Genomic DNA, 17,235 nt, shown 5'->3' on the forward strand with positions numbered 1-17,235 from the left:
GACAGTCAGGGACGTTTGTAGGAGGTAACGTGGTGTGGTGGCTTAAACGCAGGCCAATTTGGGGGCGAGTCTCAAACTGTGACTGCAATCCCGTACGCAGATAATATGTAACCATAGGGTCACTCGGACCTTTTATAACAAATGACCTGCATTAGACGCTGCGTATTAATACGCAGTTGCTTGGATTTGCGAAGCTGCAGGTGGGCGTCTCAATACAAATCCCGGCAGCTGCGACATTTGCATATTGTCGCATAGCCGCTGCGTACAAATTAGCGGCAGCGACGGAATTAGCGCACATCTCTGTATCAGATCCCTGTGTTCAGAATGTTCTTTTCAATTCATATTCACTAGCTACTATTGTTATTCCGCTATTATCTATATGAGCTTTTCCCCATAAACAGTAGCATTTGCTTTAATATGCCTGTCCTTGTGTTATTTGTATTACCATCCCTTTAGTGTTCAGTGCTACTTAATAAGATGATGTTTTATAAATAAAGGGTAATAATAATAAGAGCAGCAACAATAATAGTCTTAGGGGCCCATTTATTAATGATCGCATTTTGCAATGCGATCAGGGCATCCAGTACCGCCCATGATCGCATTGCAAAATGCGATCATAGCAGCTGAATGTATGTACTGGCACATGCAGGGAGACGAGCTCCGAACGGAGCCCGTCCCTGCGATGTGGCCGGAGTGCATGCGGGGCTACTACACTACATATGAGCGGCGCCCATTGCCGGCGGAGGGATCTGGGAGATCCCTCCGCCGGCTGACATGCGGTAGGTTGCCTATAGACTACAGCGGCTAACGCTATCTTCAGATGGCGTTAGCTGCTTGGACCAATAGCGGGAATGCTTCGCATTCCTGATATTGATACATTCGGCAGCATCGCATCCCCCATAGAAACCTATGGGGGAGGAGGCTGCCGGCGGCAATGGAGGGATCGGAGCAGGTATCGGAGATACCTGCTGCGGTCCCTCCTTCATACATCCGGGGGATAATTAGTATTTGAGGTAAACCCCCGAAAGCGTGTGTTTTCGGGGAATTTACCTCAAATTAACTTTGATAAATGGGGCCCTTACTGTATTTTTAAAGCGGCAGTCATGTTAAAGGCAAAACCAGCTTGCTTTTGCCTTTAAAATTATGCCGCTTTAAAAATACGTGAAGGCTCATAGAAGTTCCTGCAACGGCACCAGATCGCACCCTATTACATAGACCTCTGGTGTTCTGATTGTCCCATTCATTAACGGCCCTGGTTTTGTTCAGACGGTTCCTTGAGAACACTAAGGATTTTGCATATTAACAAGAATTAGGTTCCATTAAAGTCCTGATTTCCATGTCCTTATAGAGTATTGAGCCAATGGGACCACCACCACCTATTTCCTTTTCATATACAAACTACGGATGAGAATTAATGAGAAATTCAGCAGAATCATTTGCTTTGTTGAACCACCCCTGGAGAGCTGTAGGAAGGGAAGTCGCAGGTAGTGTTCTCCCCTTGTTCTCTTGGGTGCGGTATGAAAGGATGAGATTATAATGCTCCACGTTTTTTTTTCGTATTTTTGCCTAACCCTAAAAATCATGAAAAAAAAAAAAGTGTCGACCATTTAACCCTTTCGACCTAAATACATGCCTACAGACTGATGGTCGACCTAATGACCTTGCCTAACTTTTGACTGTCAACATTCAGAATGCGTTGCCCTTCTGGTGTCGACCTATAAACCGGTATCCCTATTCTCATGGGTTTCCTCCCACAATCCAAAACATACTGGTAGGTCGGTGGGCTACTGATGACATTGATTCTACCGTGTCTGTGCTGTAGAGTATTTAGACTGTTAGCTCCCCTGGGGCAGTGACTGATGTGAAGGAGTAAAAACATTTTCTGTAATGAGTTGCTGCTCTATAAAGGGCAGTAATACAGAGGTGACTGTGTGTTCCCCTTAACATAATGAATTACAGGTCAGTGAGACCGGCAAACTGAAGTTGGAGGAATTTAAATATCTCTGGAGCAAGATAAAGGACTGGGAGGTAATGCTCTGCGCTCACCGACAGACCATTACTGCTGATTGACAGGAAAATACGGGAACTACTTTCCTATAGATCTGCAGAGCTCTGTAGTGTATGCACTTGTCATCTGGTAGTTGGGGCAGGTCATGATTTATAGGGCAGCAGCCATGTTATAGGGGGCACTTTGGTGGGATCCCCATCCCAAAGGAATCCAACTAGTCAGCCAGTAGGTGATGGCGCTGCTGGCACTGGATGGTTGATTCTAGATTGTCTCAGTATGTACATAATGAATGAGATTGCCGAGCTGCAGGAGCCATGACCAAGCTCCTTTCCCTTTACTCCCCAATGGCAGCTTCTTTAAGATGGGTTGGGTTCACCAGTGCTGACAGACCCCTTCTGCTGCATTGTCAGAGACCTGAACTCCAGCACTGGTACAGAAGCAGGGGGTAGACAGTCAATTAAAGTGCGTATATATAATTTTTATAATGGTTCCCAACATTGGAATATGTACAAACAGAGGTTTTATCCCATCTTTTCTTCTAGCACTTATTCACAAAATACGACTGTGACTGGTCTGGAACAATGGACATACGGGAACTGCGTCTAGCGCTGGAAGCTGCTGGTGAGAGGTTCTGTGTACTTCCTATCATGTGGTGCCCTCAGCACTGTATATACCATCTATAGGGGTAGTGGCCGCATCGAGGCTGGACTGACTGTAACACTGATAATCAGCGGGTTCCTCTGTCCGCTATATACAATGTGTAGGGGATGCAGTCAGGAAGCCGACAGTCAAATCCCGGCAAGGTACTAAATGGCAGGCGTCGAAATCCCGATGCCTGTCATTAAACCTACGCACCGAACGAAGGTAAGCCAGGCACGGACAGCTGCGCGGGGGTTTGGGGGGGGGGGGGTAACGGACTTAAGGGAGGGTTAGGCATCCCCACAGGAGACTTAGGTTTAGGCTGGGGAAGTGGGGGTTAGGTTTAGGCACTTAGAGGGGGGTTAGGCACTAGGGGGGGGGGAGGTTAGAGTTAGGCACCCCTAAGGGTGGGTTAGGGCAGGGTTAGGGGTACTTACCAAAATGTAGACTACACTACTTTCTTTGTGATACCGGGAATTGTTTGTACATTGCTTTCGCTAAAGCCACAACTAAAAGGCTATTAAACCTAAAATTAAGGCTAATCGCATATAAATGGAAACGTTTTCCTGATAAATAAGGATATACTGTAGCTCTTCTATCTATATCACTGCAAACTATGGACCTGTGATTACAAACATTTTAGGCAGCACAGGGTCCTCCTGTGCCCTCCAGCACGCTGAGATTCACCAATAGCAAGCAATGATCACTGAGACATTCCCTTGCAGGCACTTTTGATCAGCCTACAACTGCACATGTTACCGCACTGATGGGGAAGGCTTAGCGAGCAAGGAGGACTTTGGGGCAAGGTTAGATACAGTACAGTGTTAATACAGGGGCATTTCATATTGTTAGCACATGGCTGCAGTGGAGGCAAGGGGTTAGGTTTGGTGAAGGGACATGGGGAACTTTAAGAGTCACTAGGCTAAGGTCGCAGGATAGGGAAGACTTCAGAGGGTTAATTATAGGCAAACAAACTTTTCTGATGTGTAGTTTTGACACAATCCTGAAATACAGTATACTTGAATTATACTAGTACTGGTTCTATTTATAGAAGACAATTATTATTTTTATTTTTTTCTTTGATCCCTCAAATAAAAAAAATGCAGTATATTGCTAAGCAAAGTCCCTCTGTGGGGTCACCTTCTACATCTTGTCTCCTCCAGGATTTCAGCTGAACAACTCACTGGTGGAGTCACTGTGCTTGAAATATGGAAATGACATTGGGCAGGTGGATTTCGACAGCTTCCTGTCCTGCCTAGCGCACCTGGTTGGTGTATTTGGTAAGCGAGGAGTTTACCAAATACTTGGGAAAGCAATGCTCTGTATTGCAGATAGATGACAGTATCACATTGTCCCCATGCAGAGATGGTATGTAACATACTCTGATTGTTCACCAATCTAAACAGCCACACTGCAAGCACCCTCTGCTACTTAATCAGTGCCCATATACCACAGGATAAGTTATCAGCCATAAAAAATTAAAATAAATGTAAACGCTATGGGAAAGCATTGGGGATGCTGCACGCTTCAGTCATGGGGGAGGGGGGGGGGGAGAGAGATGTACTAAATCTTGGAGATGAAGCACCAATCAGCTACTTTACAGGCAGTTTGAAAAGCAAGTTTACCCCTTAGACTTTTATGTAATTGAACCTTTTGTTGATACTAATGAACAGTACCTAACGTGACTGACAGATGCTATAAGAAGCTATGCTAGGGGCAGCCAGATGTAGCTGTATTTCCCAAAACTCTTTTGGCTCAGTAAGTTGGCAAATTGGTTTTGTTACCCTAACATTAAATGTCAGCAGAGGAAGGACGAGAGGGGAGGGATGAGCTGAAGTCAGAAGACGAAGGATGAGAGGGGGCGGATAAGCTGGAGTCGGCAAAGGATGAGGGTGAGGGATGAACAAGATTCAGTGGAGGAAGGATGAGAGAGAGTGAATGAACTGGAGTCAGCAGAGGAAGGAAGAGGGGGATGGATAAGCTGGAGTCAGCAGTAGAAGGATGAGGGGGCGGATGAGCTGGAGTCAGCAGAGTAAGGATGAGAGGGAAGGGATGAGTGGGAGTCAGCAGAGGAAGGATGAGTGGGAGTTAGAGGAAAGATGAGCGGGAGTCAGGATGAGATGGGATGAATGAACGGGAGGAATGGGATGGGATGAGAGGGAACGGATGAAAGGGAGTCAGTATGAGAGGAGACAGATGAGCATGTGTCACCGGAGAAAGGATGAGAGGGGACAGATGAGCAGAATTCAATGGAGGATGAGGGGACAGATGAGTAGCAGTCAGGGAAGAAAGGATGAGAGGGACCGGGTGAACGGGAGTCAGGATGAGAGGGGATGAATAAGCAAGAGTCAGCACAAAGAGTGGATGGAAGAGCAGGAGCCAGGGGTGGAAGGATCAGAGGGAACGGATGAGCGGTAGGTCCAATGAGAAGCTGCAATCCCTTGATCATGGAACACTCTTACTCTTCCTATGCACACATATGCCACCTCCTTCCAGTTTTCTATACGGGCTGCGAGAAATATGGTTGCTTTGCAACCAGCAGAGGAAGGATGAGCTGGAGTTGGTAGAGTAAGGATGAGAGAGGACAGAACAGATGACCTAGAGTCAGCAGAAGAAGGATGAGAGGGGAAGTATGAGCGGGAGTCAGCAGAGGAAAGATGAGAGGGGAGGGATGAACTGGAGTAGGCAGAGGAAGGATAAGGAGGCAGATGAGCTGGAGTCAGCAGAGGAAGGATGAGAGGAGAGGGATGAGCTGCAGTCAGCAGAGGGGACAGATGAGCTGGAGTCAGCAGAGGATGAGGGGGCGGATGAGCGAGAGAATAAGCAGAGGAAGGATGAGAGGGGATGGATGAGCTGGAGTCTGCAGAAGGGACGGATGAGCTGAAGTCTGCAGAAGGGACGGATGAGCTGAAGTCTGCAGAAGGGACGGATGAGCTGAAGTCTGCAGAAGGGACGGATGACCTGGAGTCTGCAGAAGGGACGGATGAGCTGGAGTCAGCAGAAGAAGGATGAGAGGGGACGGATGAGCTGGAGTCTGCAGAAGGGACGGATGAGCTGGAGTCTGCAGAAGGGACGGATGAGCTGGAGTCTGCAGAAGGGACGGATGAGCTGGAGTCTGCAGAAGGGACGGATGAGAGGGGGCGGATGAGCTGGAGTCTGCAGAAGGGATGGATGAGCTGGAGTCAGCAGAGGAAGGATGAGAGGGGACGGATGAGCAGGAGTCAGCAGAGGATGAGGGGGAGGCATGAACAGGAGTCAGCAGAGGAAGGATGAGGGGGCGGGTGAGCTGGAGTCAGCAGAGGAAGGATGAGCTGCAGTCAGCAGAGGAAGGATGAGGGGGCGGATGAGCTGAAGTCTGCAGAGGGAAGGATGAGAGGGGGCGGATGAGCTGTAGTCTGCAGAAGGGACGGATGAGCTGGAGTCAGCAGAGGAAGGATGAGAGGGGACGGATGAGCAGGAGTCAGCAGAGGATGAGGGGGAGGGATGAGCTGGAGTCAGCAGAGGAAGGATGAGGGGGCGGATAAGCTGGAGTCAGCAGAGTAAGGATGAGCTGGAGGCAGCAGAGGAAGGATGAGGGGGCGGATGAGCTGCAGTCAGCAGAGGAAGGATGAGCTGGAGTCAGCAGAGGAAGGATGAGAGGGGACGGATGAGCTGGAGTCAGCAGAGGGGACAGATGAGCTGGAGTCAGCAGAGGATGAGGGGGCGGATGAGCGAGAGAATAAGAAGAGGAAGGATGAGAGGGGACGGATGAGCTGGAGTCTGCAGAAGGGATGGATGAGCTGAAGTCTGCAGAAGGGACGGACGAGCTGCAGTCAGCAGAGGAAGGATGAGGGGGCGGAAAGCTGGAGTCAGCAGAGGAAGGATGAGAGGAGAGGGATGAGCTGCAGTCAGCAGAGGGGACAGATGAGCTGGAGTCAGCAGAGGATGAGGGGGTGGATGAGCGAGAGAATAAGAAGAGGAAGGATGAGAGGGGACGGATGAGCTGGAGTCTGCAGAAGGGATGGATGAGCTGAAGTCTGCAGAAGGGACGGACGAGCTGCAGTCAGCAGAGGAAGGATGAGGGGGCGGATGAGCTGGAGTCAGCAGAGGAAGGATGAGAGGAGAGGGATGAGCTGCAGTCAGCAGAGGGGACAGATGAGCTGGAGTGAGCAGAGGATGAGGGGGCGGATGAGCGAGAGAATAAGAAGAGGAAGGATGAGAGGGGACGGATGAGCTGGAGTCTGCAGAATGGATGGATGAGCTGGAGTCTGCAGAATGGATGGATGAGCTGAAGTCTGCAGAAGGGACGGATGAGCTGCAGTCAGCAGAGGAAGGATGAGGGGGCGGATGAGCTGCAGTCAGCAGAGGAAGGATGAGCTGCAGTCAGCAGAGGAAGGATGAGAGGGGGTGAATGAGCTGGAGTCTGCAGAAGGGACGGATGAGCTGGAGTCTGCAGAAGGGACGGATGAGCTGGAGTCTGCAGAAGGGACGGATGAGCTGGAGACTGCAGAAGGGACGGATGAGCTGGAGTCTGCAGAAGGGACGGATGAGAGGGGGCGGATGAGCTGGAGTCTGCAGAGGGGACGGAAGAGCAGGAGTCAGCAGAGAAAGGATGAGAGGGGACGGATGAGCAGGAGTCAGCAGAGGATGAGGGGGAGGGATGAACAGGAGGCAGCAGAGGAAGGATGAGGGGGCGGATGAGCTGGAGTCAGAGGAAGGATGAGCTGCAGTCAGCAGAGGAAGGATGAGGGGGCGGATGAGCTGCAGTTAGCAGAGGAAGGATGAGCTGCAGTCAGCAGAGGAAGGATGAGCTGCAGTCAGCAGAGGAAGGATGAGCTGCAGTCAGCAGAGGAAGGATGAGCTGCAGACAGCAGAGGAAGGATGAGCTGCAGACAGCAGAGGAAGGATGAGAGGGGACGGATGAGCTGGAGTCTGCAGAAGGGACGGATGAGCTGGAGTCTGCAGAGGGAAGGATGAGAGGGGGCGGATGAGCTGGAGTCAGCAGAAGGGACGGATGAGCTGGAGTCAGCAGAGGAAGGATGAGAGGGGACGGATGACCAGGAGTCAGCAGAGGATGAGGGGGAGGGATGAACAGGAGTAAGCAGAGGAAGGATGAGGGGGCGGATGAGCTGGAGTCAGCAGAGGAAGGATGAGCTGCAGTCAGCAGAGGAAGGATGAGGGGGCGGATGAGCTGCAGTCAGCAGAGGAAGGATGAGCTACAGTCAGCAGAGGAAGGATGAGAGGGGACGGATGAGCTGGAGTCTGCAGAAGGGACGGATGAGCTGGAGTCTGCAGAAGGGAAGGATGAGAGGGGGCGGATGAGCTGAAGTCTGCAGAAGGGACGGATGAGCTGGAGTCAGCAGAGGATGAGGGGGAGGGATGAACAGGAGTCAGCAGAGGAAGGATGAGGGGGGCGGATGAGCTGCAGTCAGCAGAGGAAGGATGAGCTGCAGTCAGCAGAGGAAGGATGAGTGGGCGGATGAGCTGGAGTCTGCAGAAGGGACGGATGAGCTGGAGTCTGCAGAGGAAGGATGAGAGGGGATGGATGAGCAGGAGTCAGCAGAGGATGAGGGGGAGGGATGAACAGGAGTCAGCAGAGGAAGGATGAGGGGGCGGATGAGCTGGAGTCAGCAGAGGAAGGATGAGCTGCAGTCAGCAGAGGAAGGATGAGGGGGCGGATGAGCTGCAGTCAGCAGAGGAAGGATGAGCTACAGTCAGCAGAGGAAGGATGAGAGGGGACGGATGAGCTGGAGTCTGCAGAAGGGACGGATGAGCTGGAGTCTGCAGAAGGGAAGGATGAGAGGGGGCGGATGAGCTGGAGTCTGCAGAAGGGACGGATGAGCTGGAGTCAGCAGAGGATGAGGGGGAGGGATGAACAGGAGTCAGCAGAGGAAGGATGAGGGGGCGGATGAGCTGCAGTCAGCAGAGGAAGGATGAGCTGGAGTCAGCAGAAGGGACGGATGAGCTGGAGTCAGCAGAGGATGAGGGGGAGGGATGAACAGGAGTCAGCAGAGGAAGGATGAGGGGGCGGATGAGCTGCAGTCAGCAGAGGAAGGATGATCTGGAGTCAGCAGAAGGGACGGATGAGCTGGAGTCAGCAGAGGAAGGATGAGAAGGGACAGATGAGTGGAGTCTGCAGAAGGGACGAATGAGCTGGAGTCTGCAGAAGGGACGAATGAGAGGGGACGGATGAGCTGGAGTCTGCAGAAGGGACGGATGAGGTGGAGTCAGCAGAGGAAGGATGAGAGGGGACGGATGAGCAGGAGTCAGCAGAGGATGAGGGGGAGGGATGAACTGGAGTCAGCAGAGGAAGGATGAGGAGGTAGATGAGCTGGAGTCAGCAGAGGAAGGATGAGCTGCAGTCAGCAGAGGAAGGATGAGGGGGCGGATGAGCTGCAGTCAGCAGAGGAAGGATGAGCTGGAGATAGCAGAGGAAGGATGAGGGGGCGGATGTGCTGCAGTCAGCAGAGGAAGGATGAGCTGCAGTCAGCAGAGGAAGGATGAGTGGGCGGATGAGCTGGAGTCTGCAGAAGGGACGGATGAGCTGGAGTCTGCAGAGGAAGGATGAGAGGGGATGGATGAGCAGGAGTCAGCAGAGGATGAGGGGGAGGGATGAACAGGAGTCAGCAGAGGAAGGATGAGGGGGCGGATGAGCTGGAGTCAGCAGAGGAAGGATGAGCTGCAGTCAGCAGAGGAAGGATGAGGGGGCAGATGAGCTGCAGTCAGCAGAGGAAGGATGAGCTACAGTCAGCAGAGGAAGGATAAGAGGGGACGGATGAGCTGGAGTCTGCAGAAGGGACGGATGAGCTGGAGTCTGCAGAAGGGAAGGATGAGAGGGGGCGGATGAGCTGGAGTCTGCAGAAGGGACGGATGAGCTGGAGTCAGCAGAGGATGAGGGGGAGGGATGAACAGGAGTCAGCAGAGGAAGGATGAGGGGGCGGATGAGCTGGAGTCAGCAGAGGAAGGATGAGCTGCAGTCAGCAGAGGAAGGATGAGCTACAGTCAGCAGAGGAAGGATGAGGGGGCGGATGAGCTGCAGTCAGCAGAGGAAGGATGAGCTACAGTCAGCAGAGGAAGGATGAGAGGGGATGGATGAGCTGGAGTCTGCAGAAGGGACGGATGAGCTGAAGTCTGCAGAAGGGACGGATGAGCTGGAGTGGATGAGTTGGAGTCTGCAGAAGGGACGGATGAGCTGGAGTCAGCAGAAGAAGGATGAGAGGGGACGGATGAGCTGGACTCTGCAGAAGGGACGGATGAGCTGGAGTCTGCAGAAGGGACGGATGAGCTGGAGTCTGCAGAAGGGACGGATGAGAGGGGGCGGATGAGCTGGAGTCTGCAGAAGGGATGGATGAGCTGGAGTCAGCAGAGGAAGGATGAGAGGGGACGGATGAGCAGGAGTCAGCAGAGGATGAGGGGGAGGGATGAACAGGAGTCAGCAGAGGAAGGATGAGGGGGCGGGTGAGCTGGAGTCAGCAGAGGAAGGATGAGCTGCAGTCAGCAGAGGAAGGATGAGGGGGCGGATGAGCTGAAGTCTGCAGAGGGAAGGATGAGAGGGGGCGGATGAGCTGTAGTCTGCAGAAGGGACGGATGAGCTGGAGTCAGCAGAGGAAGGATGAGAGGGGACGGATGAGCTGGAGTCTGCAGAATGGATGGATGAGCTGGAGTCTGCAGAATGGATGGATGAGCTGAAGTCTGCAGAAGGGACGGATGAGGTGCAGTCAGCAGAGGAAGGATGAGGGGGCGGATGAGCTGGAGTCAGCAGAGGAAGGATGAGCTGGAGTCAGCAGAGGAAGCATGAGCTGGAGTCAGCAGAGGAAGGATGAGGGGGCGGATGAGCTGCAGTCAGCAGAGGAAGGATGAGAGGGGGTGAATGAGCTGGAGTCTGCAGAAGGGACGGATGAGCTGGAGTCTGCAGAAGGGACGGATGAGCTGGAGTCTGCAGAAGGGACGGATGGGCTGGAGTCTGCAGAAGGGACGGATGAGATGGGGCGGATGAGCTGGAGTCTGCAGAGGGGACGGAAGAGCAGGAGTCAGCAGAGGAAGGATGAGAGGGGACGGATGAGCTGCAGTCAGCAGAGGATGAGGGGGAGGGATGAACAGGAGTCAGTAGAGGAAGGATGAGGGGGCGGATGAGCTGGAGTCAGCAGAGGAAGGATGAGCTGCAGTCAGCAGAGGAAGGATGAGGGGGCGGATGAGCTGCAGTCAGCAGAGGAAGGATGAGCTACAGTCAGCAGAGGAAGGTTGAGAGGGGACGGATGAGCTGGAGTCTGCAGAAGGGACGGATGAGCTGGAGTCTGCAGAAGGGAAGGATGAGAGGGGGCGGATGAGCTGGAGTCTGCAGAAGGGACGGATGAGCTGGAGTCAGCAGAGGATGAGGGGGAGGGATGAACAGGAGTCAGCAGAGGAAGGATGAGGGGGCGGATGAGCTGCAGTCAGCAGAGGAAGGATGAGCTGCAGTCAGCAGAGGAAGGATGAGTGGGCGGATGAGCTGGAGTCTGCAGAGGAAGGATGAGAGGGGACGGATGAGCAGGAGTCAGCAGAGGATGAGGGGGAGGGATGAACAGGAGTCAGCAGAGGAAGGATGAGGGGGCGGATGAGCTGGAGTCAGCAGAGGAAGGATGAGCTGCAGTCAGCAGAGGAAGGATGAGCTGCAGTCAGCAGAGGAAGGATGAGGGGGCGGATGAGCTGCAGTCAGCAGAGGAAGGATGAGCTACAGTCAGCAGAGGAAGGATGAGAGGGGACGGATGAGCTGGAGTCTGCAGAAGGGACGGATGAGCTGGAGTCTGCAGAAGGGAAGGATGAGAGGGGACGGATGAGCTGGAGTCTGCAGAAGGGACGGATGAGCTGGAGTCAGCAGAGGATGAGGGGGAGGGATGAACAGGAGTCAGCAGAGGATGAGGGGGAGGGATGAACAGGAGTCAGCAGAGGAAAGATGAGGGGGAGGGATGAACAGGAGTCAGCAGAGGAAGGATGAGGGGGCGGATGAGCTGCAGTCAGCAGAGGAAGGATGAGCTGGAGTCAGCAGAAGGGACGGATGAGCTGGAGTCAGCAGAGGATGAGGGGGAGGGATGAACAGGAGTCAGCAGAGGAAGGATGAGGGGGCGGATGAGCTGCAGTCAGCAGAGGAAGGATGATCTGGAGTCAGCAGAAGGGACGGATTAGCTGGAGTCAGCAGAGGAAGGATGAGAGGGGACAGATGAGTGGAGTCTGCAGAAGGGACGAATGAGCTGGAGTCTGCAGAAGGGACGAATGAGAGGGGACGGATGAGCTGGAGTCTGCAGAAGGGACGGATGAGGTGGAGTCAGCAGAGGAAGGATGAGAGGGGACGGATGAGCAGGAGTCAGCAGAGGATGAGGGGGAGGGATGAACTGGAGTCAGCAGAGAAAGGATGAGGAGGTAGATGAGCTGGAGTCAGCAGAGGAAGGATGAGCTGCAGTCAGCAGAGGAAGGATGAGGGGGCGGATGAGCTGCAGTCAGCAGAGGAAGGATGAGCTGGAGATAGCAGAGGAAGGATGAGGGGGCGGATGTGCTGCAGTCAGCAGAGGAAGGATGAGCTGCAGTCAGCAGAGGAAGGATGAGTGGGCGGATGAGCTGGAGTCTGCAGAAGGGACGGATGAGAGGGGACGGATGAGCTGGAGTCTGCAGAAGGGACGGATGAGGTGGAGTCAGCAGAGGAAGGATGAGAGGGGACGGATGAGCAGGAGTCAGCAGAGGATGAGGGGGAGGGATGAACTGGAGTCAGCAGAGAAAGGATGAGGGGGCGGAAGAGCTGGAGTCAGCAGAGGAAGGATGAGCTGCAGTCAGCAGAGGAAGGATGAGGGGGCGGATGAGCTGCAGTCAGCAGAGGAAGGATGAGCTACAGGCAGCAGAGGAAGGATGGGAGGGGACGGATGAGCTGGAGTCTGCAGAAGGGACGGATGAGCTGGAGTCTGCAGAAGGGAAGGATGAGAGGGGGCGGATGAGCTGGAGTCTGCAGAAGGGACGGATGAGCTGGAGTCAGCAGAGGATGAGGGGGAGGGATGAACAGGAGTCAGCAGAGGAAGGATGAGGGGGCGGATGAGCTGCAGTCAGCAGAGGAAGGATGAGCTGCAGTCAGCAGAGGAAGGATGAGTGGACGGATGAGCTGGAGTCTGCAGAAGGGACTGATGAGCTGGAGTCTGCAGAGGAAGGATGAGAGGGGACGGATGAGCAGGAGTCAGCAGAGGATCAGGGGGAGGGATGAACAGGAGTCAGCAGAGGAAGGATGAGGGGGCGGATGAGCTGGAGTCAGCAGAGGAAGGATGAGCTGCAGTCAGAAGAGGAAGGATGAGCTGCAGTCAGAAGAGGAAGGATGAGCTGCAGTCAGCAGAGGAAGGATGAGGGGGTGGATGAGCTGCAGTCAGCAGAGGAAGGATGAGAGGGGACGGATGAGCTGGAGTCTGCAGAAGGGACGGATGAGCTGGAGTCTGCAGAAGGGAAGGATGAGAGGGGGCGGATGAGCTGGAGTCTGCAGAAGGGACGGATGAGCTGGAGTCAGCAGAGGATGAGGGGGAGGGATGAACAGGAGTCAGCAGAGGATGAGGGGGAGGGATGAACAGGAGTCAGCAAAGGAAGGATGAGGGGGCGGATGAGCTGCAGTCAGCAGAGGAAGGATGAGCTGGAGTCAGCAGAAGGGACGGATGAGCTGGAGTCAGCAGAGGATGAGGGGGAGGGATGAACAGGAGTCAGCAGAGGAAGGATGAGGGGGCGGATGAGCTGCAGTCAGCAGAGGAAGGATGATCTGGAGTCAGCAGAAGGGACGGATGAGCTGGAGTCAGCAGAGGAAGGATGAGAGGGGACAGATGAGTGGAGTCTGCAGAAGGGACGGATGAGCTGGAGTCTGCAGAAGGGACGAATGAGCTGGAGTCTGCAGAAGGGACGAATGAGAGGGGACGGATGAGCTGGAGTCTGCAGAAGGGACGGATGAGGTGGAGTCAGCAGAGGAAGGATGAGAGGGGACGGATGAGCAGGAGTCAGCAGAGGAAGAGGGGGAGGGATGAACTGGAGTCAGCAGAGGAAGGATGAGGAGGTAGATGAGCTGGAGTCAGCAGAGGAAGGATGAGAGGGGAGGGATGAGCTGCAGTCAGCAGAGGGGAGGGATGAGCTGGAGTCAGCAGAGGAAGAATGGGGGGGCAGATGAGCTGGAGTCAGCAGAGGAAGGATGAGGGGCGGATGAGCTGGAGTCAGCAGAGGAAGGATGAGCTGGAGTCTGCAGAAGGGACGGATGAGCTGGAGTCTGCAGAAGGGACGGATGAGCTGGAGTCTGCAGAGGGGAGGATGAGTGGGGGCGGATGAGCTGGAGTCTGCAGAAGGGACGGATGAGGTGGAGTCAGCAGAGGAAGGATGAGAGGGGACGGATGAGCAGGAGTCAGCAGAGGATGAGGGGAGGGATGAACAGGAGTCAGCAGAGGAAGGATGAGGGGGCGGATGAGCTGGAGTCAGCAGAGGAAGGATGAGGAGGTAGATGAGCTGGAGTCAGCAGAGGAAGGATGAGAGGGGAGGGATGAGCTGCAGTCAGCAGAGGGGAGGGATGAGCTGTAGTCAGCAGAGGAAGGATGAGAGGGGATGGATAAGCTGGAGTCAGCAGAGGAAGGATGAGAGGGGATGGATAAGCTATAGTCAGCAGAGGAAGGATGAGAAGGGGCAGATGAGTGGGAGTCAGCAGAGGATGAGGGGGAGAGATGAACAGGAGTTAGTGGAGGAAGGATGAGGGGATGAATGAGCTGGAATCAGCAGTGGAAGGATGAGAGGGGATGGATAAGCTGGAGTCTGCAGAGGGAAGGATGAGAGGGGGCGGATGAGCTGGAGTCAGCAGAGGAAGGATGAGAGGGGACGGATGAGCAGGAGTCAGCAGAGGATGAGGGATGAACAGAAATCAGCAGAGGAAGGATGAGGGGGCGGGTGAGCTGGAGTCAGCAGAGGAAGGATGAGCTGGAGTCAGCAGAGGAAGGATGAGGGGGCGGATGTGCTGCAGTCAGCAGAGGAAGGATGAGGTGCAGTCAGCAGAGGAAGGATGAGGGGGCGGATGAGCTGGAGTCTGCAGAAGGGACGGATGAGCTGAAGTCTGCAGAGGGAAGGATGAGAGGGGGCGGATGAGCTGTAGTCTGCAGAAGGGACGGATGAGCTGGAGTCAGCAGAGGAAGGATGAGAGGGGACCGATGAGCAGGAGTCAGCAGATGAGGGGGAGGGATGAGCTGGAGTCAGCAGAGGAAGGATGAGGGGGCGGATGAGCTGGAGTCAGCAGAGGAAGGATGAGCTGGAGGCAGCAGAGGAAGGATGAGGGGGTGGATGAGCTGCAGTCAGCAGAGGAAGGATGAGAGGGGACGGATGAGCAGGAGTCAGCAGAGGATGAGGGGGAGGGATGAACAGGAGTCAGCAGAGGATGAGGGGGATGGATGAACAGGAGTCAGCAGAGGAAGGATGAGGGGGGCGGATGAGCTGGAGTCAGCAGAGGAAGGATGAGAGGAGAGGGATGAGCTGCAGTCAGCAGAGGGGGACAGATGAGCTGGAGTCAGCAGAGGATGAGGGGGCGGATGAGCGAGAGAATAAGAAGAGGAAGGATGAGAGGGGACGGATGAGCTGGAGTCTGCAGAAGGGATGGATGAGCTGAAGTCTGCAGAAGGGACGGATGAGCTGCAGTCAGCAGAGGAAGGATGAGGGGGCGGATGAGCTGGACTTAGCAGAGGAAGGATGAGCTGGAGTTAGCAGAGGAAGGATGAGGGGGCGGATGAGCTGCAGTCAGCAGAGGAAGGATGAGCTGCAGTCAGCAGAGGAAGGATGAGAGGGGGTGAATGAGCTGGAGTCTGCAGAAGGGACGGATGAGCTGGAGTCTGCAGAAGGGACGGATGAGCTGGAGTCTGCAGAAGGGACGGATGAGCTGGAGTCTGCAGAAGGGACGGATGTGCTGGAGTCTGCAGAAGGGACGGATGAGCTGGAGTCAGCAGAGGAAGGATGAGAGGGGACGGATGAGCTGGAGTCTGCAGAAGGGACGGATGAGCTGGAGTCAGCAGAGGAAGGATGAGAGGGGGCGGATGAGCTGGAGTCTGCAGAAGGGACGGATGAGCTGGAGTCTGCAGAGGGGAGGATGAGAGGGGGCGGATGAGCTGGAGTCTGCAGAAGGGATGGATGAGGTGGAGTCAGCAGAGGAAGGATGAGAGGGGACGGATGAGCAGGAGTCAGCAGAGGATGAGGGGAGGGATGAGCTGGAGTCAGCAGAGGAAGGATGAGGGGGCGGATGAGCTGGAGTCAGCAGAGGAAGGATGAGGGGGCGGATGAGCTGCAGTCAGCAGGGGAAGGATGAGCTGCAGTCAGCAGAGGAAGGATGAGAGGGGAGGGATGAGCGGGAATCAGTGGAGGAAGGATGAGAGGGGAGGGATGAGCTGGAGTCTGCAGAGGGAAGGATGAGAGGGGACGGATGAGCTGGAGTCTGCAGAAGGGACGGATGAGCTGGAGTCAGCAGAGGAAGGATGAGAGGGGGCGGATGATCTGGAGTCTGCAGAAGGGACGGATGAGCTGGAGTCAGCAGAGGAAGGATGAGAGGGGACGGATGAGCAGGAGTCAGCAGCGGAAGGATGAGAGGGGAGGGATGAGCTGGAGTCTGCAGAGGGAAGGATGAGAGGGGACGGATGAGCTGGAGTCTGCAGAAGGGACGGATGAGCTGGAGTCAGCAGAGGAAGGATGAGAGGGGGCGGATGAGCTGGAGTCTGCAGAAGGGACGGATGAGCTGGAGTCTGCAGAGGGGAGGATGAGAGGGGGCGGATGAGCTGGAGTCTGCAGAAGGGACGGATGAGCTGGAGTCAGCAGAGGAAGGATGAGGGGGCGGATGAGCTGCAGTCAGCAGGGGAAGGATGAGCTGCAGTCAGCAGAGGAAGGATGAGAGGGGAGGGATGAGCTGCAGTCAGCAGAGGGGAGGGATGAGCTGGAGTCAGCAGAGGAAGAATGGGGGGGCAGATGAGCTGGAGTCAGCAGAGGAAGGATGAGGGGCGGATGAGCTGGAGTCGGTAGAGGAAGGATGAGCTGGAGTCTGCAGAAGGGACGGATGAGCTGGAGTCTGCAGAGGGGACGGATGAGAGGGGACGGATGAGCAGGAGTCAGCAGAGGATGAGGGGAGGGATGAACAGGAGTCAGCAGAGGAAGGATGAGGGGGCGGATGAGCTGGAGTCAGCAGAGGAAGGATGAGGAGGTAGATGAGCTGGAGTCAGCAGAGGAAGGATGAGAGGGGAGGGATGAGCTGCAGTCAGCAGAGGGGAGGGATGAGCTGTAGTCAGCAGAGGAAGGATGAGAGGGGATGGATAAGCTGGAGTCAGCAGAGGAAGGATGAGAGGGGATGGATAAGCTATAGTCAGCAGAGGAAGGATGAGAAGGGGCAGATGAGTGGGAGTCAGCAGAGGATGAGGGGGAGAGATGAACAGGAGTTAGTGGAGGAAGGATGAGGGGATGAATGAGCTGGAATCAGCAGTGGAAGGATGAGAGGGGATGGATAAGCTGGAGTCTGCAGAGGGAAGGATGAGAGGGGGCGGATGAGCTGGAGTCAGCAGAGGAAGGATGAGAGGGGACGGATGAGCAGGAGTCAGCAGAGGATGAGGGATGAA

General features: G+C 54.8%; 1 protein-coding gene across 1 annotated transcript in view; it reads left to right on the forward strand.

Annotated features, from left to right (window-relative positions):
- LOC148518744 (calpain-2 catalytic subunit-like) overlaps positions 1-17,235 on the forward strand; it is a 70,839-nt gene that overhangs the window by 37,373 nt on the left and 16,231 nt on the right. The window contains exons 17-19 of the mRNA XM_088477074.1: positions 1,960-2,028; positions 2,551-2,629; positions 3,811-3,927. Of these exons, the coding sequence (XP_088333200.1) occupies positions 1,960-2,028; positions 2,551-2,629; positions 3,811-3,927 (265 nt within the window). The remainder of the gene's footprint in view (positions 1-1,959; positions 2,029-2,550; positions 2,630-3,810; positions 3,928-17,235) is intronic.

Source organism: Taudactylus pleione, unplaced genomic scaffold (assembly GCF_031769625.1).
Source record: "Taudactylus pleione unplaced genomic scaffold, aTauple2 ptg000199l, whole genome shotgun sequence".
Classification (NCBI taxonomy): Eukaryota; Metazoa; Chordata; class Amphibia; order Anura; family Myobatrachidae; genus Taudactylus; species Taudactylus pleione.